This window comes from Eleginops maclovinus, chromosome 12, assembly GCF_036324505.1.
Source record: "Eleginops maclovinus isolate JMC-PN-2008 ecotype Puerto Natales chromosome 12, JC_Emac_rtc_rv5, whole genome shotgun sequence".
Classification (NCBI taxonomy): domain Eukaryota; kingdom Metazoa; phylum Chordata; class Actinopteri; order Perciformes; family Eleginopidae; genus Eleginops; species Eleginops maclovinus.
Genome location: NC_086360.1, coordinates 18,420,809 through 18,446,595, shown reverse-complemented (window position 1 = coordinate 18,446,595; position 25,787 = coordinate 18,420,809). Strand labels below are relative to the sequence as shown.

General features: G+C 40.3%; 1 protein-coding gene across 10 annotated transcripts in view; it reads right to left on the bottom strand.

Moving 5' to 3' along the window:
* The window catches only part of pbx3b (pre-B-cell leukemia homeobox 3b), a 57,084-nt gene extending 37,469 nt beyond the window's left edge, over positions 1-19,615 (bottom strand). For 5 of the 10 annotated variants that reach the window (XM_063896310.1, XM_063896314.1, XM_063896317.1 and 2 more), the window contains exons 1-2: positions 18,217-19,615; positions 17,544-17,623 (exon numbers count right to left, since the gene is read on the bottom strand). In XM_063896310.1, coding sequence (XP_063752380.1) covers positions 17,544-17,623; positions 18,217-18,464 — 328 coding nt within the window. In that variant the 5' untranslated portion in view covers positions 18,465-19,615. The remainder of the gene's footprint in view (positions 1-17,543; positions 17,624-18,216) is intronic. The other 5 variants (XM_063896311.1, XM_063896315.1, XM_063896313.1 and 2 more) reach the window with 1 other exon arrangement.
* Between the last annotated feature and the right edge of the window lie 6,172 nt (positions 19,616-25,787).

Genomic DNA, 25,787 nt, shown 5'->3' with positions numbered 1-25,787 from the left:
ATTGATTGGTAACACTATGTGAAGGGATAGTGTAGGATAGGGCGCCAGGATTGCATTTTGGTAGAAAAAACATCCCCTCCAAACAGGCCTTATTATTTGAATTGTACAGTCTCTACTGTGTTAACTAGCACTGTAGCTCATAGAGTATTGTATAACCATGTCTCAGACATTTTCAATCGGCTGTAAGCAAATCAAATGTGAATGTCAAATTGTTACAAACATATGCTAATGCAGGAATAACATCATGTGTGAGGGTGAGGGGGGTATAAACTAAATGGAAAATAAACATTACAAAAACTGTGAAATCTTAAACAAAGGGGGTTGAATCCTGAGCAGCTGGCATGGAATGAACTCTTCTGGAGAGGGAATGCCAGTTTCAGAGCGCCCCAAGCATCGATTTGGAGCCAAGGCAGTAAACAGCTTTTATCAGCAATAATGATGGCATAATCCCAGCTAAAGAGGAAAGTAGCATATGGTGCAAAGCTTACAACTGCAATCCCAACAAAGTAGGGGGGATTTCCATCACTTTGTCCACTTGAAAGACACACTGCCAATTCATTTTTTTTTCTCCTTCCAAGGATCATAATCTACACAGTAATATTAATATCATGTGTGTAAAATACACACATTGTGTATGATTTATGGATCTCCACAATGTGAAATTGTACTGCAAACACTATAATGATATGTACACATTTTATATAGCAAATAGAGGAACAATGCCCTACAAGCTACAGTACAGGCAGTCACTGTGATTCTGAATTACATCTTGCATATGCGTAATAACTAAAGCTCCAGAAAATCATCCCACAGCAAATTAAAATGAATTTCAAACAGTGCATATAGCTGCCACCTATGTAGAAGTCAAACAATCTTTGCTGCAATATCTATATTTCCATTGTCAGTTTTATCCTCCTTCATTAAACCTATCAAGTGTTCTTTTGATCAGACAACCAAGGCAAGAAGACAGCTCTTTTCCAGGAACAGTGCAAAGCTGCCAAGTAGCACTCTAGACTGGCTTCAACCTCTGTCATTGATTTTCCTCCAAGCTGTGACCATTCATTGTTTGTGACATTCTCCTGTCGGCTCTTTAACACCCTTCAACCAAATCAATTTCATATTTTTGTCAATGCCTTGCAACTGGATGAGCCAGATGGGAAGGGACGTCACATGATTTAGGATGTCGATTTTCTAGCAACAGTTTTATCTGCAGTTTTTGTAAGACGTAGAAAGCTGGCAAGATGTGTTTATTTAAAGACATATAAGACAAATAGGCTAGAGTGCGCTGCTGAAACAGTGTGTCATGAAATTGCTAGTTGATTGACAGAATTAAAATAAAAGTATTTCACTAGTTGATTCATCTTGTAAGAAACTTTTAAGCATTGATGCCAAAAAGGAAACCTGTAAACACTATTGTCTCCCCTTCTTTGTCCTATATTATTTATAATTATTATGATACTATGGAGTTTTTTTCTGATTATATGTGTTAACCATGTAGTAAGCAATTCAAATATGTTCATTCTTTTCTTTTGACTCAAGCGCAATATGTACTGTTTGACATTGAAACCTTAGAATTACATATAATAGGCAAAATTAAAGAAATAGCCGTTTATTTGTCAGAAAATATTATTATTGATTATTATGGTGTCTATTGTTGTTGCTTTCTATGACACCACAGCTATTTATGACAAGCAGTAATAGTACATGTCACAAATAAACCATGGAGCAAAACAACTTCTTTCATACCAAATGAATAAATGTATTATTTGAGTCTTCACGAGCCTTGCAGACCATATGAGTTTGCCCTCTATTATACTCCTAATATCACACACTAACAATGACAACAATAATGGCACCAGTGACCTTGACTTCCCGTCTGGACTCTAAGAATAATATTTGATAGCAATATTAAGTGCAATAATAATGAGATGAATATTCCCCATTTAGTGTAGACAGCTTTAGGACACATCCTGAAGGGAGAGCTGCCTGCTGCAGCTACATGCTGGTCACTCTTAGTTGTCAGGGCTGATTTATTGCCTCCTAGCTGTTCAATTTCACATTTTGTCCTCGTCATATCCCGACTCATGATCATTCTGCACTGACCCTTGTAGGGCAGGCAGGGAATATTGATAAAACAATTATCTGCTTGCCGTTCATTTGATTTTCCATTTCAATTACGGATTGGAGGAGGCAAAAAGAAAAGATTGCGCCATTGATTTTTTTCCCTACCTTACAACAGGAAAGAGGCAGGCTTTGATGGGATGCTTTAGTGACATGGAATAGAGGCAGGGGAAGTGTGCAGTTGCTTTAGGTGCTATGCCTCTCTTTTGCTGTTGTTTTGCTTTATGGACCGTTTGTGAATTAAGTATGATTTAGCATGGCCTTCTATGAGTGTTTTAAAATGTACAAACTTAGAATACCCTTTTTTATGTTATTCCAGACACATGCATCCAATTTAAGTGAAGGTTATCTGAGTGATTATTGATTTTGCCCAATCAAATGTGATAAGTGCAAAAGGCTGGGCTTCTCTCCATGTGAGACCACTATGTTCACACTGCTGCTGACCTGAGGTAAACACTGCATGTGCCTTGCACTCTGGAGGCCAAAGGACCCAAAGGTCATTGCAGTTTGTCAGCGACACCATTCCACTCTCTACCCCTTTTTGATGGTCTGCCACTGTCTATTTGTCACTCTTAAATGACAACAGAGTTGCATCATACTTGTTTTTCCTGCAGCCCTGACACAATACCCCTACCACCTCTTCATTGTGCAATATTGCCCAGTGATGGAAAGCATAGCGTGGGGACAATTTGAAGGCATATACGAGACAATCGCTGCAGTAACAGATTCAAATAAACCAAATGTCGAAAATACAGTGAGAGATTCAACTGGAAAGAGGGAAAGTGCATGTTAAATGCTGAGTTTCTTCAGAGCAAGCCATGTCAAATGAATCCATTACCACATAAAGTAAATAGATTCTTCTGTAAATGATTTGGAACATTGGTAATGGGTAAGAACCTAATGGGAATCCTGGTAAAATACCCTTTGGGGAGCCTGGGAAAATCTGCCTCAGTGAAGTGGCCGGCTCTTGGCCAAAACCCTGTGTAGAGGGGAAGGGGGGAGGCGTAGACTTCACAGAGATGACAGAATTTGAGAGGGAGAGGAAGACAGACAGAGAAGGATAAGAGAGAGAGAGAGAGAGAGAGAGAGAGAGAGAGAGAGAGAGAGAGAGAGAGAGAGAGAGAGAGAGAGAGAGAAAACACTGAAGGAATCTCCACCCATGGATGATGTTAAGTTCCACTGTTGAACATAATCACAAAAAAATGCTGAAGACTTGAAAGGGCTGATGATAATACTATTGCTGTCCAGTGATCCAGCACGGTCACAGGCAGCAGCAGCAAGGCACAGTGCTGTACTACTTCCTATACTGCAGTCCGCTTCGGCAAACACGGCGGCTCCCAGGGGATTTCACATGGCTGACCTTAAGTAAGTTTAGCTTTGATCAAAGTTTAGCACGATCGGCCTGCTTGCTATAAAGATCAGGGGATCAGGGAGAAGAGTCCTGGAGTAGGAGGTCTTGGCAAAGACTCCTTCCCAAAGCTCTAGTGCACCCTTCCAACACCGGATTATGTTGGGCAATTAAGGTAATGAACTGGCTAACGTAACAGCGCATAATGATCCTTTTTATCCTCGTTCTCTAAGGTGCCTCTCTGACACATCTACCTCTGTATCACTTAAAATCACTTAGTATCATGATTTGTCCTGCTTGTTGATGTTCTTAAAACAGGAAATGATAAAACAGCTTATTCAAGACAAAAGAAAACAGGTATGTCTTAAAGTAAAACAGACAGTCAGAGTACTACATGTAGAAGAAGTGGAGCTCTTGCTTGGTTGCAAATGTAGAATGCACCTGTGAGGACATGCTCATATGCATTTGCCTGCACCGGTGTACCACCAGGCCTCGCATCTTTCTGTGTGGCAATGAAAACCTGCATCCCAGTTACCCCAATCAACCTCCCATCCCATCAGTGCACAACTTGTCTGCCTGCTCCCTTTTCATTTGAACACATTTTCTAGCCAAAAATTTCACTTCAATCTCACCTCATCTCTCCATACTACATTAACCCCTGGCAATTGCCTTCCAAATGACCCCATTAAGCTGTAATTGCCTCAGCAGGCCTGCTCCCTCGCTTGTAATTCTGTGCAGCGAACCCACCAGACGTTCCCCCGGCATTGTTTCATGTTCTGGCTCCCATCAGCCAGTTCAGACGCTGACCCTCCCCCCTTTACTCCCCACCTCTTCTCTGTCGTGGCCGGAGCTGTTGGTGCTCACCACTAGCACTGCCACTGGCAGACTCTCTTCGACTCCATAGTGAGCTCACACAGGAGGCGCCGTGCCCTCACTTCCTCCTCACAAGCTACACTAACTGTCAATTACGCAAGCACATACATTCACTATAAGAGGCCCTAAACAAAATAACCTCATCATGGCCTTTTATTAGGTCATGCTAGTGCCTTATTTTCATAAATACAGCACAGACACATTGCACTAAGCCTTGTAACTCGTGATAAATACTGGCAACAAAACAAGATCTCATCATGTGTCGATTACAGAATGAATTGTGGCAGGGTATTTGTATTTTTAACCGTCATTTCTCTCTTCTGTTGTCATTAGGATGCTGTTGTGTACAGACAGTAGATGACACCCGCCGTGGCACCTCCCAACACAATTTCACCTTTCCTTTTCCCACATGGGAGCTGGTGTCAAGACTGCGCAACTTTTTGACGAAGGCCTCCGCGGATAACTAACGTACAAATTCGGATAGGTGGAGAAAGCGATTCTGACAGTGATGTATTGCAACTAGTTGCAGGTGTCAAAAAGAAGATGCTCTGCCAGCCATTGCCGTGCATGCACTGTATATATGCATGCATGGACACATCTGTGCCCCTGCATGTTTTTTTCTGAACGTGCGTCCCTCTGCACATCGTGTATGTGTACATGAGTATGTGCTGTTAAAGACATCTGATGTGTGTGCATATGTGGCTATTTATGACGCCTTTAAGCCTTTACATGTGACCTGCTATGAGGGGACTCGGACTAATAATCCATTCAACACTCCCTCCATCTCAAGCAGCACATCCTCCCTGCCGCCCATAACAGATTGGTTAGCTCATAAAGGCTCTCCGCTGCCACAGATTCACACACTGCCTCTTTCTGCTCTTCACCCAATAGAATAATCACACCATCTTATAAAATATATTTTTCTAGATTTAAAAAAGCTCTTTAGGATTGTGGAACAACATCTCAACAAAATACAGTTACTTCGATATTCCCTTTTAACACTCCAATGATTTAGTGTGATTTGAAATGTGGTTTCTAAATTAATTCTAAGCCGGAGATACACAAGCTTTCTCTGAATACACAAACCTTCAGAAATGCTTTAGACCATTTCGTTCTATAATTTCCCGTTTATTTAAATTCATGCTTTTTCCTAAGCAAATGTTCCCAGGAATATCAAGGTGTTTTTGTTGCAAAGCTCTAACTGATCCAGGGGGATTTGCTTCCAACAGCCTGTCTCTCCCTCGCCTTTCAACACAAAACTCTGCGCTCCAATCAAAATGAACCACCAGGGACCCCCCTTCCCTCCCCCCTGAGCTACGCCTGCTCCGACTGCTGTGATAGCAGCCTCTCTGCCATTGATCGCGGAGTTTAGCACAGAACATGCATGCCACCGTTAGCAGAAAAACAAAGACCTCTCTCCCTTTAATAGTGCCGCAAGCCGTTAATGCAGCTAACATCTCCTGTTTTCCTCTCCCCTGAAGAATGAATGAAAGAAAGCAGATAGCAATTAAAAAGGTTAACTAGGGTCCACGTCGAGTCACAACTCATCTTTTTCACACAAATCTTTTTACCTCATAAACAGATTGATATCTTTTGGGGGGGCGCATATTCACTTGCCACAAGTGATAAAAACACGCATTCATGTCTTACTTGTAATTGTGTTCCACGTTGCAAATCTAATTGTAGACACTGAATTCAAAAAGGAAACACAGCTTTATTGATCCACCTAACACAGACCAGGAGGATCTCATGAATTAGGAATGAGATAAATCACCATTAACCCCAGAGAACCCAGCTTGTGGTCGACCACTGACATACCGCACTGATCTTTCTTTTTTTTATTTTTATAATCGGGGTCATTCTTCTTGGCAAAGTATAAATACAACTCTTCAATGAATACAGCATGTGTCTGTTTATTTAATCAAGGGCTGATTTACTTGTGACAGAGAATAAATTCTTGTATTTTCTGTAAGCCTCTATAAAATTGCCATCATTTTTAATTAATTCTTAATTAAAATATATTACACCACAGCTTCTACCCATCTCTCTTGATATTCTAACATAATCAATTCAGAACCATTTACATATCATTAATTAAAAGCTTTCCTCTCTCATCCTTAAAATCATAATGAGGGCCGATTCCTCATTAGTAACCTATAAGGGAGAAAATAACAATACAGTGGAGAATGGATGGCGCGTTCCACAGTGAGTCCTTTGTCTCAGAGTTTCTGAAAAACGTTTTTTTTTATGCTTCTCAATTGGATTTAAGAATTACTAAGTCAATTTTGTAGACTCAATGAAAATAAGTGAAGCAAAACAGGCTCCCTTAGTATTTATTTGTGTCTCCCTGCTGCTTTAAAAAGTAAAACAAAGTCAATCAGTGTCAACAGTCGTATTGAATTACGAATAAATTCTATTTTAAATGCAAAGAACAAAGTAGAATTTCTCATTACATGTTCAGGCTTTTTAAAAAGTGCAATAAATAGGAAGAAATTATAAATTAAAGGGGTTGTCATTAGAAAAACAAATCCTACTGTTATTGCACACATGAATTTAAATGTTCTCAAAATATTATGCTGGGTAAGAATAAATAAATGGCCTGACACTGGACTTTTCTTTAAATACATGCTATTTTGAGTATTAAATAGTTCTACATAAATATTAAAGCTATTGCAGTAAGTGTGCCATCAGACTGCAAAATTACATTTCAGCGTACATTTGAAGTCCACCTATGCAAATGATGGCCTAAGATCGTTTATTATCCAGCCTTTAGCCAACACATGCATACATATCTTTCTATCTTGAGCTCTCTCTTAAAGAAGAGTAATAATATCAAGTAATGATAGGTATTGTTATGCCGAGGATCAGGCATATCCTGATTTTTATCGCCTGTCTCTCACAGGTGCTGCAGCGTTACTTGTCAGGACTGCATGTCTGGGTCTTCCACATGTCAGATAAAAATCGCTGCACTTGGTGTTTCGGCAGCCTGACAGCAATTTATTTGAATGTTTTGTCACACTGGTGTTGGTGCATTTTGTGTGGGCTGCTCACCGATATGGCAACAGCTCGTAGCATCCTGACACTTGCGCAAACACACACACACACACACACACACACACACACACACACACACACACACATACACATACACATACACATACACATACACACACACACACACACACACACACACACACACACACACACACACACACACACACACACACACACACACACACACACACACACACACACACACACCACAGATGCATACTGAAGGTGCTGCACTTCGATAATTAAAAGCTGTATATGTTAAAAAATGAAATGCCTGTAAATTGAAAGTGTTCATGGTTATTTAACACCCAATACAGCAAGTGACACTTCATAATTAAAACTATTTTAAATATATACATTTTCATTTATACCTCCATCGACACACACACTACCCTTTATAAACCCAAAAATAAAATCTGTCACAGCAACAACCAAAAAGATTATACTAATACAAAAATGAAGTGTACATTTAATTTTAAAACTTCGCTTTCCTCCCTACTTTTCCACCAAGTTTATATAACATCAAAATAAATAACACACTTGACTCAAAGCATGTTAAACACACACCTCGCTGCAATCTTGTGACTCTGAGCTGACATGGAATATTGAGTAAGTTAATGAAATCCTCTCAAAGACAGGAACTCTATTTTTACACCCTGATAATTAAAGTACGACACAGTTATAATTTACAGCCCTCGCTTAATTGCATAGGAAAAGTAAAATGGAAGAGGTCTATGAGAGGAGATTAAATGTGTGTGTGTGTGTGTGTGTGTGTGTGTGTGTGTGTGTGTGTGTGTGTGTGTGTGTGTGTGTGTGTGTGTGTGTGTGTGTGTGTGTGTGTGCAAAAATGTGCGTGTGTGTGGCTCTCTTCACTCAGGAAGAGTGAACGTAAAATAGCTTCCTGTGCATCTAAACAACGGGGTTGTATCTTTTAGCATCATGGAATTTATCAAAGATTAGGTAATGAAATATGCACTGTCCTATTTTTCTGCTACCAGGCCCTTTGACAAATCGAGTACAATCCAAAATCTCCATAAATCACTATTAAAGACAAGTATATCATCACCAGCGCATATATCTTCCCCAGCCTGACCTGTAGACTAATGAGAAAAGGCCCAGACTATCTTGTCTGATTAATTAATTCAAAATGTCGGCTGTTATTCAAATGTGAGGCTGGTGTTATTTGAATAACACTTGACAGCGACGCCTGAAGAAATAATTTCTAGTTTGTGAGGCTGCCGCGGCATTACTGATGATGGCTCATGGAAATGTTAGAAGCCGAGGAGTATTTTTTCCCTTTTCGCCCGTCCTCTCGCTTTCCCTCCCTTACCTTCTCAGTCATGATAGCTCCAAGAAGTATTTCATTACTTCAGCCACCCCCCCTCTTCACAATTATGGCTCTTACCGGTTTTTTCCACTGTCTGTCCTTTCTCTTGTTTTTGTATTCCCTCCCACAGCCAGCCCAGATCTACAGGGCAGCGCTTGGCTCTGCGAGGGACATGCTGGCAAAGAGGAAGGTCATGGTTTTTACAACTGCAGCTCCCCAATGCTGACAACCCGTGCTGCCAAAGTGACACACTCTGTTTGGCTTTCCCACGTTCATAGAGCTCCACAGCACTTCGTCTTTATCACGGAGCATGCCACACACACACAAACACATTTAATCAGCTTCAGAGTTGCATTTCCTGTCAATGTTCAACTAAATTATCGCACGTACCGACATGATTGTAAAATATCGCAACAGACAAAAGTGGAAATCGTCTTACTGAGTTGTGAATTTTTCCTCTTTTTTTTTAAATTATTTTAAAACCCAGTGGATTGGGGGTAGGGAAAAAGGCACTGGAGAAAGAAAACCATGAGCGTACGTGCTAGGGCCTAGGGGCAGTGCACACCCCTCTATCGCTTCCCTCATCAAGCATGGATTCTAATCAGGGCTGGGGAGATATAAGACGCTCAGTCATTAAATAAATTAACTCTGCCACTCCATGCTCTCCTTCAGCACCCGCGAGAGGCCCGCCGTGCTCTGCATACTTACAGAGGCTCCGAGCATCACGCACCTCACCTTCACACCACAACCTCACAGGCTTGCCACCACACACACACACACACACACACACACACACACACACACACACACACACACACACACACACACACACACACACACACACACACACACACACACACACACACACACACACACACACACACACACACACACACACACACACACACACACACACACACACACACACACACAGGTTAACAACTCATCTTGAATATTTAGAGAAGGAGAGAAACCACACCTGTCTCTCAACAACTGATGTTCACATTCACATGGGAAGCTTTTACATAATTACATTAAAAGACTAAAAACAACCTTTGGGACATTTCCTGCAAAGAATGCAGGTATGTCCCGCAATTTTGCATGTAGAAATCTAAGCGTTCACAAGCGATAAATAATATCCGAAGACCAATGCTGATTCACAGGGTCGGCGAGACAGTGTCGACATGAGTTTCTTGAGGATCTGTGCAGTGTGCTGCCATTCTTCAAGAGGAAGCAAGTGCAGTGACGAACAGTAAGAGAGCTCAGTGTCGGCTCGGATCACTGACACAAACAATCAAAGCTGACACAGTCTCCGTATAGCACCTGCCACTCCGGCAACACAAATAGATCAATATGAGGGGAAGTCAACCACTGTTTGAAACTCATATCGTAGCACCTACATCATATTCCAGATGTAAAAAAGTGCATGCCTAATACATATCAATCACTCTGACGGAGGAAATGCTTACTTGAAGAGCCAACGTGAGGCAAATAAGCCGTGTCAGCAGAATGTCCGTTGTCAAAACTTGTCATTTGAATTTTCACCCGCATTGTGCGTAGACAAATGTCCTTAGAAATCCCTCACATTGCAATTTATATCATTTAATGCATGCTTTAATTCTCCATTACTAAGAGAGGACGTACCTGGAAGGGTGGAAACGCATTAGAGAAAGTAAGAAATGAACAGAAGGGTCTGGGGATCTCTCGAGCAGACACAATTAAATATTCATGTGTCTCCTCCTAGGACACAACAGATACAGATCATTATCATGGCAACAGCACTCCACCATTTTGTTCACACGTTTTTGCACCAAATCAATGTGTGTGTATAATATTCAGCATAAAAAAAAGACAGCGTCAGCTACATCAGTAATTTACTATGTTATTAAAATTAGATCTGCCTCTTTTTGAGTAGAAATGATGGCTTCAAAATCACCCTGCATTAAAAAATATATCTGTGACCAGCCTATTAATTGCTACAGTTGAAATGATGAGTAGTGTGTGAATGATACACAGGTATGTCTGTGAGCCACATGCCATGGGACAGTACACCAGATCCTAATGTTAGTGAATTATTCCAAAATTCATTACAAGCACTTCCTGCCTCCTGCTAAAGGAAAAGGCAAGAGAAGAATAGCAGTAATGTACTCTGGGTGACCTCCACTTTCTAAACCTTTTTTTTTTTTTTTTCCCACTTTTCAATCCCCATCAAAGAGGAGCAAAAAGGAGGGACAGCATTCCCCTGCACGGCGTCATTAATCATAGCTTTCTGGGAGCAAGCGCATATTAATTTCTGTCATCCCAAACATCATTTGGTATTGTTATGCCACGGCTTAGTCCTCATTCACCAGCAGACGCCGGCCGTTCCTCCTGGTTTGAGGGAAGACAGGGCCTGTGTGGCTGTGTTTCAGAGCAAGAGGCCTTTATCCCTGGGGCTCTGACACCAATTAAGCCATTTCACCGAGAGACGAAAACAGGGCCCGCCGTTTCACTGTAACATGAGCCAGCACCAAACTGCTGGCCCCTCGCCATCTTTCCATTACTTCAGACACAGGAATATACTTCAAGGACTTAAGAAAATAAAAAGATGTTTGCGAATGGTCATACTTTACTGACCTCTGGCAAAGTTGAAAAATGTGGAATTTTAAGGTGTTTTTCACTAAACAGCAGCAGTATCAATCCAGCTTCTCTATCATGTAATCCAGTAACATTTTTATTTCACAATATTCCAAATACATGTTTAAATTCACTAACAATATAAAAAACAATGAGGTAGTATTTTGCAACGAGTGATAAGAAAAATGCTCAGTGTGCAGTTCCTTTTATATCTTTCTTTTCCCCACAGTTGCCTTTTGGCAGGCAGCAGAGTGGAGCTTGTCTTAGGGCTAAAGCAGAATAATGCAAGGTTTGTTATGAATTAAATATTAGAAATCTTAACACAGCAGCCAATAAGAATTATTTGCCTTATTAAAGCAGCAGAAGACGCTGATTAAAATTTCATTGCATTGCAGTCTTTTTCCCATTTCTGCCTTCAATATATCATTGTAATGTATGAAACATGTGGAACAATGGCATATGGAACAATGGGAAGAGGGCTTTCATTTTTAGGCTTGCAAATGAGGAAAAAAATCCTCTTTTCTTCCCGTTTTTGGAAAACAATCTTCTGTAAAGAAAAGAAAAGGTGACAACAATGTATCATTCTGTTGTCACGAAACAAGCTGCAGACTGCTGCTGTGTCAGAATATTACAAATGAGATTTAAGAAGTGTACATTTAATGACAGCTGCCTTCCTTTATCACTCCATCTACAAAAAATCTATCACCTGTAGGAGTAACAGCCCCACAACCACACAGCAAAACTATCTCAAATACAGAAATTTTACTACCTATAAAAAATTTAAGAAACAGTATATCTGTCAAAAAGAGTAAATAGAGGAAAGCCAAGCAAAAGAGAGCAATAGTGACACAAACAGGGTTGTTTTCTGTGTTCTTGCACTCACAAATGATAGGTCATTTAGTTGTCCACATGTAATGTGTACAGAGTAAATGAACATCATGGTGTCCACTGTCCCATGAGGAAAACTCTTCCCTGAAACACTAGAGCTAATGAAATAGGGACCTATAAATAGCAGAGTCATTACTGAGAGAGGACTTGCTTTGCACCAGTCTTTCACTCTAACCCTTTTTACACTAATAACTGGCTCTATGGCATTACATAGTCTCGGCCATCGGCTGACACAGTAATGAACATCAAGACACAAGAGACTTTATGTTAAAAGAAAACCGAGCGGTTTCCTTTTTTTCTTTATAGCTGTAAATAAACACAGCTGAAAATATATGCACCCTAATATTAACCCTATCAAACAAAGTACATAATTATACCTTTGTTTGTCATAATCATAAAAGCAATAAAAGTTAATTTTATCTTGTGTTTCATTAACACAAGTTGATGGCTTTTTAATTTTCTCACCGCCAAAAATGATAAAGGGACCACTTTTTTTCCCATTCTTTTTTAAGTAATTCTTTCTCCTAGATCAAAAGTGTTAAATATTAAACGTGTGTGTTGTTGGCATTAACGTTCTTTAATGCAGGGGCATTTGCATATTGCAAAAAGGAAACATTTGGTTTAACTATGTCTGTCAGGTCAAAGGTCTTTTACTGTTTTGACAAGAGTGCAGCCCCAGTGATGCATGAAAAAAATCTGTCCTAACTCGTGCCGACAGGACAACAAGTTGTATCGTTCACGTTTAATCTATTTCTACAGGGGGTCATAGTTTGAAGTAGCTTCTCCCTGTCTGCTTCAGGTTTATATTTCGACGTTCAGCGACAGCTTCAAAAAGAAAAGAGGCATGCAAAGAGTCTCCACACCAGCCACGCTCCTACTGCTGTAAACTCATTTCAATCAATCCTTCCTTTTTGCATCCCAAGCAGCCTCTGCTGGCTGCCATCGCCTGAAGATAACTATTTCACCACCTCTGTCATGCCTAATTAACAACTCAGATGTACAATTCAGAAATTTCGCAATTAACCTACTAAAATATTGTTGGAGGATGCTAATTGTTATGCCAGTTGCCATAAAGACTCATTTGCATAACGTATGTGCAAAAAACAATTATGAGCTGTTGATCGCGCCGGAGCCCGCAGAAATCGCTTGGAGGGATAGAGGGGGAGCGAGGGAGACGTTTGCAAGATGGGTGCTTGTGTGTGCAGATGGAGGGACAGCACTGGATCATCGTACAAAAAAAAAACAGCTTTGAGGAACCGTGCGCGCAGACACCAGGCAGCACCGGTGCAGAGGCATCTATCTCCACAGCACAAAAGCATTTACCCCTCCAAATGAAACTGATGTGTACACTCTTGCTTTTTTCTCCCCTTTTTTTCTTTGTCTGGCTCTCCTTCTTTTCATCTTTGCTGATGGGGAAATGGAGGGTATTTGGGAGCTACTTAGATAATAGCCACATCTTCCCCGGTCCCCCTCGTGCTTTAGAGGAGGAAGCAATAGTGGCCCTGCCATTGAGACAGTCAGGAACCCAGCTGTGCGCGAGCCATTCGGCACAACACTATCTAGTCACTGCAGCCGCATCACTGGGGCTCTCTGAGACAAAAAGCAGCCAAAGTCAATTGTCTCTCCTGCTGAATAGCTTTCTGTTCTCACACATGCATTTGCTGGAGCTTTTTCTGCACCAAGAAAACACACAAGGTAGAAAGAAAATCATAGTTGTTTTTTTTAATATAGATATATATATTCCCTGCTCATAAAATGTGTTCTTTTATTTTAACTGCAGCAGCTATAAGAATAAAAATAATACAAATAATAATAATAATAATACGTATTATTAATCACAACTGGAATGAGAGGGATCATTAACATTGTCAGGCAACATTGAAATTAATGTTTCCTGTAGATCTTAGAAATGCTTACCTCCTCGGTCCTAACTCTATTTACTCCAGGTAATGCTTTTAGTCGGCCTTGCATGTGGTTAATTACAGGCTCATCCTGAACTGTATTTAATTAACACAGTCTTTCCGAGTCAAACATTACATATAATGCAGACAAACTGATAAACATATATGAAATTGTTTATCAGAAGCCCAATCAAACGAGTGCAACAAAACCCAGACAGTGGTTCCAAATGTGAGTGCAATCCCTCCTTAATCCAATGCTTTAAACAGTGTATAGGAGCATTTATCAGGCTAAATCTGCCACACTCTCTCCCTCCCCTACCTCTCCAGACCCCCTGTTTCCGAACCTGACGAGTCAAAGGTCAGGAAAACAACAAGTCAATACGCAGCCAAAGAAGCGCCATGCAGCTGAGAGAGCTGTGGAGAGGGCTAAGCCTCTCTGTGGCACTCCGTGATTTAGCCTGTAATAGTTTTCTGTAATCTCTTTCTATTGATTAAACCTCACATCAAAGAGGAGTCTTGCAACAGAACCTCTCTTTCCCTGGTCAGAAATACCATATGGAGGTAATCTTTCACCTATGTTATTCTTGCCGCTCCTGCTGCTGCTGCTGTGAGTCTCTCTTCCAAGCACGAGAGCAAGACAAGGGAGTAGCCAGCAGGATAAAACAAACCCAGCACAGAGGAATAACTGCAAAACTCATCTGAATCGCAGGCAATTTTCACTCAATGCCTTCATTGTCTCCTCACGCAGCCTACAGGGAAAAAGGTACATGAATGCAACCTTTGTCCTGGAACAGTTAGAAAATCGAGAATAAAACATTTTAATTGACATTTTTTAAGTACATTCCAAAAGAAAAACATGAAACACTAAAAGACAAAGAACTCCACTCGCCGACCAAATCTCATATTTAGCTTATCTAAATGCAAAACCAAGAACATTTTGGGGGGGAAAAAACCCTCCTGCTAAAAACACTCAATTTAGTGACAGGCAAATGACTTCATGCTGCCACTTAATCTCATTTCTTGCATAATGCTCTCTAATTAGCATATCAAAGTGAATTAATACTTCCAGGGCATTAGCAATGCAGAAAAATGTTGTAGCTCTACAATAACAAGTTAGGAAAGTGCCGGAAACTTCTAAACACCATTAGAAAGGATTCACTATGTCTTGCTTTTACTGTAAAAATCGTCTTTGCTTCCACAAGAAAATAAAGAGACCATTCTTTGGTTTTAACTCCGCTCATAAAATAATACTTTAAACATAAACACAAAATCCTTTGAAGCTGAACCCTGACCTCGCTATTCATCTGCACACTCGACAATACGTCTGGATAACATGATACATGCGCGCAGTAATTACAGCTATGATTCTTGGACCGCTTTCAAATGTATTATTAAAAGCCACTTTCAGCCAACGGTGGATCCCATGGTTAAAAGACAGCGGCCCCTGTGCCATCTGAACGGACATGAAAGGGCCAAGGAAGCCCTGAGAACGATGCTACAGGAGCCAGTGAAAGGCTCACTGTGTGCTGCAAAAACTGGCCGGTCAACAAGGCCACCAGACCAGCTGAGCTCTGTCAATGGCTAAGAGGGGGAGGCTGTGACTCTAAACCACAGGTTAACCATGCACATACACACACACACACACACACACACACACACACACACACACACACACACACACACATACACACATACACACACACTATCTCTATCTCTCTCTCTCTCTCTCTCACACACACACCGACACATACCCTGTTCTCCCTCTTGTCCGTCTCATCTCTTGCTCACACACAATCATTCCATGGCAAATAAACTCTACTGCAGACATACATGTAAGTATATTGATAAAAATGTTCATTTACTTTATTATGTTACCTTAAGAGGCTATTTTAAACGTAAGCCTACAGCAGGAACATTTAAATACATCATGCAAGTTTGGAAAAACAAAGTAAAACATTAAACTAAAGTAACTTGCAGAGTAATAATACTATTTATAAATGACTTCTGTGATTTTTTTATCCAGTGACGGTTACGTTTTACATATGTAGCAATGCTTCTGCACTGGAAAACACGTTCATATCCAATCAATGGATGCGCAGAGAATACAAGCTGGCATTTTGTGTGATGTGCATGTGTAGCCTCTGTTTTTTCTCGCTGTCTCTCTCATTGTCTATACTCAACAGGCACACACACACAGAAGAGCACCTCGGCTAGACTGTGGACCCTCTGTTTGTCCCTGTGGACGCCACCTGTGTCGGGGAAGTTCATAAACTTTTATGATCTCTCCCAAGCCAATTTCCTCATAAACTGCACAAAGGTCACAAATATGACAAGGTATCAGATTTGCTAAATTACACCAAACCGACCGCATCATTTTCTTCATATTCTCATATTTTCTTTGACTAAGAAATATACATTATTCTCTAAAAATAAATAGGGATGCCCAGTGGTTTGAATAATTGAATCATATTTTTAAAAGCGCTTTGTTCCTAGTTTCAAGAACAAGAAAACCACATAACTGTAAGGCATAATAAAACTTGCGTGTGAAAACTGTTATCACTATATACAAATATGTGTTTAAGAATTTTAAGGGACATGATATGTCCCATAAACATGGTGGGAAATTTGTAGAAAAATATGTCCCTACAAAGATACATTTTCTAATAAAATATATAGCAACCTTTATATATCCTTCATTTAACCAGGTAAAAGTAAACTTTGAGCTGTAAGAAAAGTTTTCAGACATGAAAGTATTATCTATAATTCCAGCTGTTTATTTTTGTTTGCAAACACACTAGAATTGTTCAACTCTGGTCATATAATTCGGCAGACTAGATACCTATTCTCAAGAGTGTAATATGAAATATAATTAAAATATCTTTCCTTTTATTTTCTAAAGGATGATTCAATTATTTGCATTGTTTCCCAAAATGAATTGCCCTAGTTTACAGGACAGGAGTCTGCATGTAATTGCACTACACTTATTGATTGAGAACGTTGTCTTTCTATGTTGAAAATGTGACAATTGTCTTCAGGTTATAAAGCATGAATTCATTGTGATCTCAGCTATGTAGAGCATATGCTATGGGATTTCCCCCATCCTCTTCGCTGCCAGAGTAGAGAGGGTAAAAGCTGGAGCGCATTTTCTGTTTAAATACAATCAAACACTGCTCGAAAAAAGATGTTCCTGCAAAAATATTGAAACAAACTTAACATCGTGCTATGACAAAAAGTGTTTTTTTCCCCGGGTGGCACAATCACTTTTTTTTAATGATTGATTAATATGGGCAGAGGTCCCCTATAACCTGGATGCAGGCTGGCATCAGATCACTGGGTGGTAAGTGTCAGTGTGCTATTGTATTGAGACACAACTATATTAAATTCATAATAAGATATATGTACATAAAGATCTTACCTGTCTTTTCTTTGATTTCACAGAGAACGCTGAAGAGTGCTGGTTTCATTCTGTGACAGTTCAGCCCATGTTTCCTGTTTCAGTATAAGACAAGATAAAATACTGAAATAAATTCACTGAAACATCACATGTTAAAAATTAGTAGGTAAATGGAGTATTTAAGATTTTAAGTTTAGTTGTCACTTTTTTCTTAGCATTGCAATGTTACAACCATCACATGTCTCTCATAAGTTATCATTTTCTACAATAGAGTCAAAATTGTTAAACAAAATGATCTGTTATTTAGGTTACAAAACTTAAATCCTCCATTTTAAATATAATGGCAATATAATCAACCTACTCACAGGAATATTTTTTTTTAAGCATAGTAGTTTTGCAGATATATGAAAACGTTCTATGTGTGCACAAACTTTTTGAACAACACAAGCTTGTTCAGGATGACTTTGGCACACAAGCACTTTAACTAAAAATGCTGTTGTTCCCTAAGTGACAACTTTCTCATGTGTTAAATCTTTGCGAGGCAGTAAATACACCTCAGTGTAAGATTATCATTAAAGCCACTCTAGTCTATTGTTATGCATGGGGGAGTTAAGTTAAGCGGGTCACATCTCAATAATGATGCGTTCAGCATTTTGGGGAGGGCGAAGTTAATAAAACATATAAATCAACCAACTTTGCTTGCGCCTCGTCCAGGCTTTGATCAGTTATGGTCATTATTTGATGGAGAATGTCACCAATGTCTTGTTTTCTTCCGTCTCCGTCTGTCCCATCGTGTCCATGTGGAGGCGGCAGTGCCATGCCTCCTTGTACCGAGTGGCCAGCTAGACTGACACCGCCGATGGACTGCATGATCCGGGCTTGATCGTCCATAGTAGCCGCTAAAGAGTCTGTGCACTGAGCCACACAAATTGAAAAACTCATATACGAAATCGGTTATAGCAAGTGCCGCAGACAAGAAGGGGTTGCACGGCTGTGTTTCTTCAGCGAAAAAGAGCGCACACGTTTAAAAACAACCTAGCAGAGATATTTTAGCGTAAATCTTGTGTCCAAGTTTTCGCTTTCCTTCGCTTTTTTACGCGCGGTCCAAAGTGCCAAAACGCGTGACTATGTTTGTAGAAAAATGCATTAATTGTTTCTTCTTTTTAACACTTCTTTGTCAAAATTGACGGTCCATCGTGTCCCACACGAATCCTCATGCCAATCTGTCTTCTCTCTAGGATTTGACGGGTGGTATGGACAGAAACGCTCCTTAGTGATCTCTCATTTATCAGCGCTCTTCATGTGATTCCCGGCGCATTCCGTCTCCAAAATGTCCAAATCGTCCTGCACCGGCAACAAAAATATCCAACGTGGAAACGTGTAAACAAATAAAAAATCTTGCAGGTGTTGCCAACTATAAATGTGCAGAAATGTTTCCTGTGAAACTGGCAATGTTAAACAAAAAAATAAACAATCTGCGGCTTAAGGTGTCCAAATGTGACTATAAAAAATATGAAATATACAAAAAAGTTGGGATATTTCTGGTTGCAAAAAAAAAAAAAAACAACCACGAGAAGAAATTAATTAGGATACAACGCTGTATAAAGGCGATGCGCAAAAAATATCTTGCCCTGCTGAAATTTATGAGCTCCAGCCTCTGCCTGTGTGTGTTTTATGTTGTTTGATGGCAGCGGTAGTGAGCGATTGACAGTGTGCCAATGCCACTCACTCAGTGCAGACGTGTCAGAGCAGGGAACAGGGTTAGGAAAAAAAAATAGAAAAATACAAAATACGAAATGAAAATGCACGCTCCGCCCTGCAGAGGAGGGGTCTATATTCTTGTCACTTCTCGCCTGAACACCGAAAAACAAAATGTTAAGAGCTAGTACTTAGGATGGTGATTATATTGATGAAAGCACGGCAGAGTCCCCTCTCTCTTTCTTGCAGCGGCGACAGTTGGGTATCCTCGTTTCCTCACGCGTGCACGTGCAGCTATGTGCATATTCTCTTGCAATAATAAAGATTTAGTCCTGCAACAACACAGGCAAATGCATAATGAGAGTTTTAATACAGTTTGATGTAGAACTGCATAGTCCCTTGTAAGCCTTGGTTCAAGTCAGGCAAGCAGTAGACATGTTTATATTATTGGAAAGTAAAGCTCGTCGACCAATCGCAGGACAGAATGACGAAGACTGACGACCCTTGTGTCCTATTACTGGCAGATGCATGATGCTGAGAGCCCACCCACTCCATCCCTCCATCTTCACACCCCTCGCACAAAAGGATAGGAACTTCTGATTGGTCGTTGCTACGAGTGACATCCATTGCACGAGCAGGCGGCGCTGCTCAGTGCTCCTCCGCAGTTGCTATGGCAGCAGACACGTTGTTGAGCTGGATGCAAGGCTGCAAATATAATGTGCACCTCTACAATGGACAGATAGTGGATTTAAAAAGACTAATAAACAATTGAATGTGTAACTTTATATAGGAGGGCCATTCATGTTAAATTTAGGGGAATACATAATATGGAGTTATTGAGAGGTTTGATATTCTGGAGTTTTACAGAAAGACAGTAAAAAGGCTTGTAATATGAACGCTTGAAGTATCACTTGTTTTGATACAATTACTAAAAAGACAACACAAACAGTATTCAAGGGGAATTCTTCAGCTTCCTGTGCAGTAGGTTTACTTATTGCCAAGAAACGATAACTGATTATATCCTCCAACATCCAAAATAACCTTTGTTGGTGACATTTCTCCCAAAAGTAGGCATCAGGGAATCAATAAATGTGTTAAGCCGCCAAAAATCCCCCTTGAAGAAACGCATAAAAGGTCAGTATTATCCCTGGAAAGTGTAGTTAGTACTGTCTGCAACACTTTTTAGTTTCAGTCTCAATCCTCTCTTTTTGAAGTCACACTCTGATGAGCCAAACAGAAGTCCTGACAAATGTCATCCTCGAGGAACCTGATCTGCTGGGGAAAAAATAACTTTTTTCGCAGTCAATGTCAGTAAGTTTAAAAACAGAAAATGAATCAGAGGTCTTATTCAGAGCTATGCCTGTTCATTAGGTTGTGCTTACACATGTTTTTTCAACAAGCAAATGTAATGCTTTCACTTTTAAAGAGACACATTTTTGTCATTATCAAAAATCCAGTCAACAGAAAGACAGTCATTAGATATCAATCTCTAACTGCTGTGCTGTTTTTCTTTTACATTGGCTGTCTCTGGGTCAGATCTGTCATGGTTGCTTGATGCTTGAGAAAAGCAAAATGGAGACAAACCTAAATCAATAGTCATAGGACACATTGTGAAATTAGTCAAAAATAACCTCTTCGACATAACTAAGCAAGGAAAACGTGCAGGGAGATGCTGAGATGAAGAGCCAGCAAAGCAGAGCATTATCTTTGTGACAGAAAGCTGCTGGTTTTAACGAAAATGTGGGAGATGAACAAAAACAATATCTCTGATATGGAATCGTGTGTTTCTTTAATTACTCTAAACTGTTTTGACAGGGAGGTTTAACCTATTGTGTATGAGACTTTAACTCATTTTTCTCAGAAAACATCAGAAAAGCATATCATCTCAAATTGTGATTGATGATGCAAAACAATTGCTGACTAATTGTTTTATATTTATACTTTGCAATCATTTAAATTCTCAAGAGTACAGAGTAAAAGTTAGCCCGTATTTAATTGTTCTGGTATAAGTCAGTCATTCTCTGAAAAACATATATTATGTTTGGTAAGGTCAAAATAAAGATAAATCATGGACCACTTGCTCTCTGGAAATGATTTATCTTAATGAGATAAAAATAAGTACATAAAAAAAAAGATACAGCGAGCGATTAATTAAAAGCACTTTTTAAGATGTTGATGATTCGGAAAAGGAAGAAAACATCACTCCACGTCTCAATTTGAAGTTCAGGAACTACAGTAGGACGAGTCCAAAAATGAACAAGGAATAGCACACAGTAATTTCACCACTCCTAATTATTCATATAAATGAATACATATTAAGATAAAAATGGTCAATTTCACATTAAAAGTGAACTAGAGCACATCGACGGATAGTTTTGTATGACAACATATGCTACCTATTTAAGTGAGAAGTGTTAATATTACAAGATTTGAATATGTGAAAGAACTATATTGAGATTGTTTTGAGCAGTCTGTGTGGTTGCCCAGTTGCACTCACCTCCATCATCATGAAGTGCTTTGAGCGGTTAGTCAAAACTTTTATCACCTCCTCCCTCCCTGACTCACTGGACCCCCTGCAGTTTGCCTACAGAGCAAACAGGTCCACGGATGATGCCATCTCCCTCACCCTCCACACTGCCCTCTCCCACCTGGACCAGAGGAACACTTATGTGAGAATGCTGTTCATTGACTACAGTTCAGCATTCAACACCATTGTGCCCTCCAAGCTCATCATTAAGCTCAGGGACCTTGGGCTCAACAGCGCCCTCTGTGACTGGATCATGAGCTTCCTGACGGGCAGATCCCAGGCAGTGCGGATGGGGAACATCACATCCTCCACCTTGACCCTCAACACCGGAGCCCCTCAGGGTTGTGTGCTCAGCCCTCTCCTCTACTCCCTGTTCACGCACGACTGCGTGGCCACACACAGCTCCAACACCATCATCAAGTTTGCTGACGACACGACCGTCATCGGCCTGATCACAGACGGCGACGAGACGGCGTACAGAGAGGAGGTCAGAGCCCTGACATCTTGGTGCCAGGACAACAACCTCCATCTCAACGTCAGCAAAACAAAGGAGCTGATTGTGGACTACAGGAAGAGGCAGAGAGAGGCACACACACCCATCACCATCGACGGGAATCCTGTGGAGAGAGTCAGCAGCTTCAGGTTCCTCGGGGTAAACATCAGTGAGGACCTGACATGGACACATCACACCAGGGTCATATCCAAGACGGCTCGACAGCGGCTCTTCTTCCTCCGCAGGCTGCGGAAGTTCAACATGGACTCCAGGATACTCTGCAACTTCTACAGGTGCACCATCGAGAGTATCCTGACTGGCTGCATCACCGCCTGGTATGGCAGTTGCACCGCCCTCAACCGTAAGACTCTACAGAGGGTGGTGAAAACTGCTCAGCACATCACCAGGACGGAGCTGCCATCCATGGAGGACCTCTACACCCAGCGGTGTAGGAAGAAGGCCGGTAGGATATTAAAGGACCCCCATCACCCCAGCAACAATCTGTTCTGTCTGCTGCCGTCTGGCAGACGGTACCGCAGCATCCGGACCAAGACCACCAGACTCAGAGACAGTTTTATACCACAGGCTATAAGACTACTGAACTCCTGAGCTGTGTGAATGTCTACTCACATCTTTTTATAGTACACACATACATATATATATATATTATACACATCTGCCATACATATCTGTTTATAGTACACATATCTATATATTATACATATCTGCCATATACATCTGTTATACATAATATATGCATCTGTCCATACCTCCTCATTCAACAGTGTAAAGTGTTTAAATACTTTCAATGTATTCCACATATGTATATATTTCACATCCTCAAATCTTTATTGTTGTTACTGTAAATATTCTTCTCTCTTTTTGCACTATTTTATTTATGTTATTTGCACCATGTATGTTGAGTTGTTGGAGGAGCACGCGACATAAGATTTTCATTGCCAACATATACGCTGTATCTGCTGTGCATATGACAAATAAAGCCTTGAACCTTGAACCTTGGTTGTGTTCATCGATTTGACCTTGAAGTTTCAGAGCAACACACTCCTGAGTTTAGTGAATGGTAGTCCCAGGACTACTGCATTTATCATTGAAATACTGAGCTGTCAAGTCACACTCCACACCTGTCAAGAGGGGCTCAAAGGTACAGCTCCAGCTCCTCTCCTCTGTTGCAGTGCATGATTCTTCATTGCATTGCATAGCAGGCCTATTCACCGTTGTTTTCAGCCATATGTCAACATAATTCATTTCCGTATGTGACAGCTCCCTACAGTAAGACACTGTGGCACTACTACTTCACAAAACCTTGTTTACATAACCAAGAGGTAGTGCTTTCCACTGTTTTTTGTAGACTTGATTTTGAATAGTCTTATTTCTGTAAAAAGTAATTGTCCTGAAAAATACTGCAGGTCAGTTTCTTTAAATAACACGTCATTTGACAAGTAGCATTCACATTTACTGCGCATTAGCGTAAATAAAATGATAATATTTTTACAGATGAGCTATGCGAGGCATAAGAATTAGCACCTACGAGTGTAGACACAACACTTTGTCATCATGCTTCTCATTGTGACATGTGAAAAGACCCACAGGTGCTGTAGAAAGTGACTGTGTTGTCATATTTCATTTAGGCATCCTTCTGCAAAGCTGTAATTGCCTAATTAGCTTGTTAATTAGGAGATTAGCATTTACTGATAGAGTGGCTTGCTCTGTTGTGATGAGAGTAATACAGATTAAGTGAGAAGTTATGGGTGCATGATTTCACGATTTTGCTGTCCACAAAAGGGGTCACAAATCATTCAAAGATTTGTTGAGTCGCTGCGTGTTTTACATCTGAAGATGATGTTCGTGTTTTTTCTGAGCTTCCTGGTTGCTGCTGGAGACGGTGAAAGAATGCTGGAGCCCGGTGATGGCAGCCTGTCACGCGGTAGAGAGATACCTCCTGGTTTGAGTGTCGCCTGTTTGATCCTCTGTTGCTCGAGAAGATTGGAGGAAATGACCAAGCAGACGGTGCCAAAGATATTACTAACCCAATTATGAACAGTCTTTCATTTGGTCTGGATACTTTATTCTTATTTAGTTCCTGGTATTTGTCGATGGTGTGGATGCACTTTGTCTTCATTAAAGTTGCAGATGTGAAAGGAGAGAGAGAGAGAGCATGGATATTTGTAGATTTTATTCCATGGTTTAGAGTAGTAAACTTATATCTAAGGAAATATATATATATATCATGTGTTTGGTGTTGCAGACATTCAGGTCTTTAACTTAAGAAATAATATTGCAATACCACAGTCTAAAAGAATATTAAATGCAAAGTCTAGAGTGAAGTTTTATAGGTAAATGTATGTAAATTCTTAAACGTACTCAGTATTATTATGATAAAACTGCTATGGGGGTCGAGAAGAAACTCATGTTTAATAGTTTATATACTGGCAAGTACTTAAATATAATGTAACGTGTCATATTTTATGAGCTGATAATATTTTGAATGTGTGACATATTAGCTATCGCATACTATCAATGGAGTAAATGGACTATCTTGTTATGGAATTTAAAGTATAAAGTAAGAAAGAAAGTACCAGTACCAATAAATTGCACTTAACTACAGTATGAGATATATGCACCCATGAACGGATTGCATGTACAGTCGTGTGCAAGAAAGGTAGATAACTATGTAGGAAATATTGCATCTGATAATGAGTGTTAACTCCCTCTGTGGTCATTAAATAATTCCAAGTGTTAGTGTGGGAGGTAAACTAATAAACTGTTAAGAATGTTAAATGCACAATTAGAGAGTTGATACATCTTCAACATGTTTGTTGGACAGAAGTAAATTTAGCCGGGGACATTTGAGTTATGTGGTGTGGACATGCTTGAAAAAAATAAGGGGGTGATAAACATCCTAATAGAGAAGCCTCCTCTCCCCTCACCACTAACATCTAGATGCCCTTAATCGATACACTACACCTACTGTAACTCTAGTGTCCATGAATCCAAGGATGTTCCTTCAAAAAATAAATAAATAAAATCGACCTTTTGACAAAGTTGAAATCCCAAGAGTGAAAAGTATCATATCTGAGGAATCTGTTTCTTTAGGAAGTCAAGACAGATGTGAGAGATCAGGAGCAGGCAGTAATCAGGGGGGGAGGTGAGAGGTACACAGCTACACTGCTCACCACGATCAATCATACTATACTTGTCCTCCCTCGACTCGCTCGCTGTTACTGTCTCCACTGAATGCACTTCTCTCTTTGCTTAAAATTATTACACAGGCCATAAACCCAGAGAGGTGAGTGTCCTGCTAATGTGGGTACATGTAGTGGTCGCAGTAACCTTTAAGATTGGCCAGCCAGTGGTGGTGGCTTGGACACGGGCCATATATCGTGGTCAATACCAGAGACACGGATTGACTTGGGGAGGCATTTTAAGGCCTTACATTTTAATTGTCTACCAGGCAGCAGCCCAGATTGATTCTCTAGGGTGGAATAAAATCAGACCTTGATTGCATGGTTTTGTAATGAAAATTCAC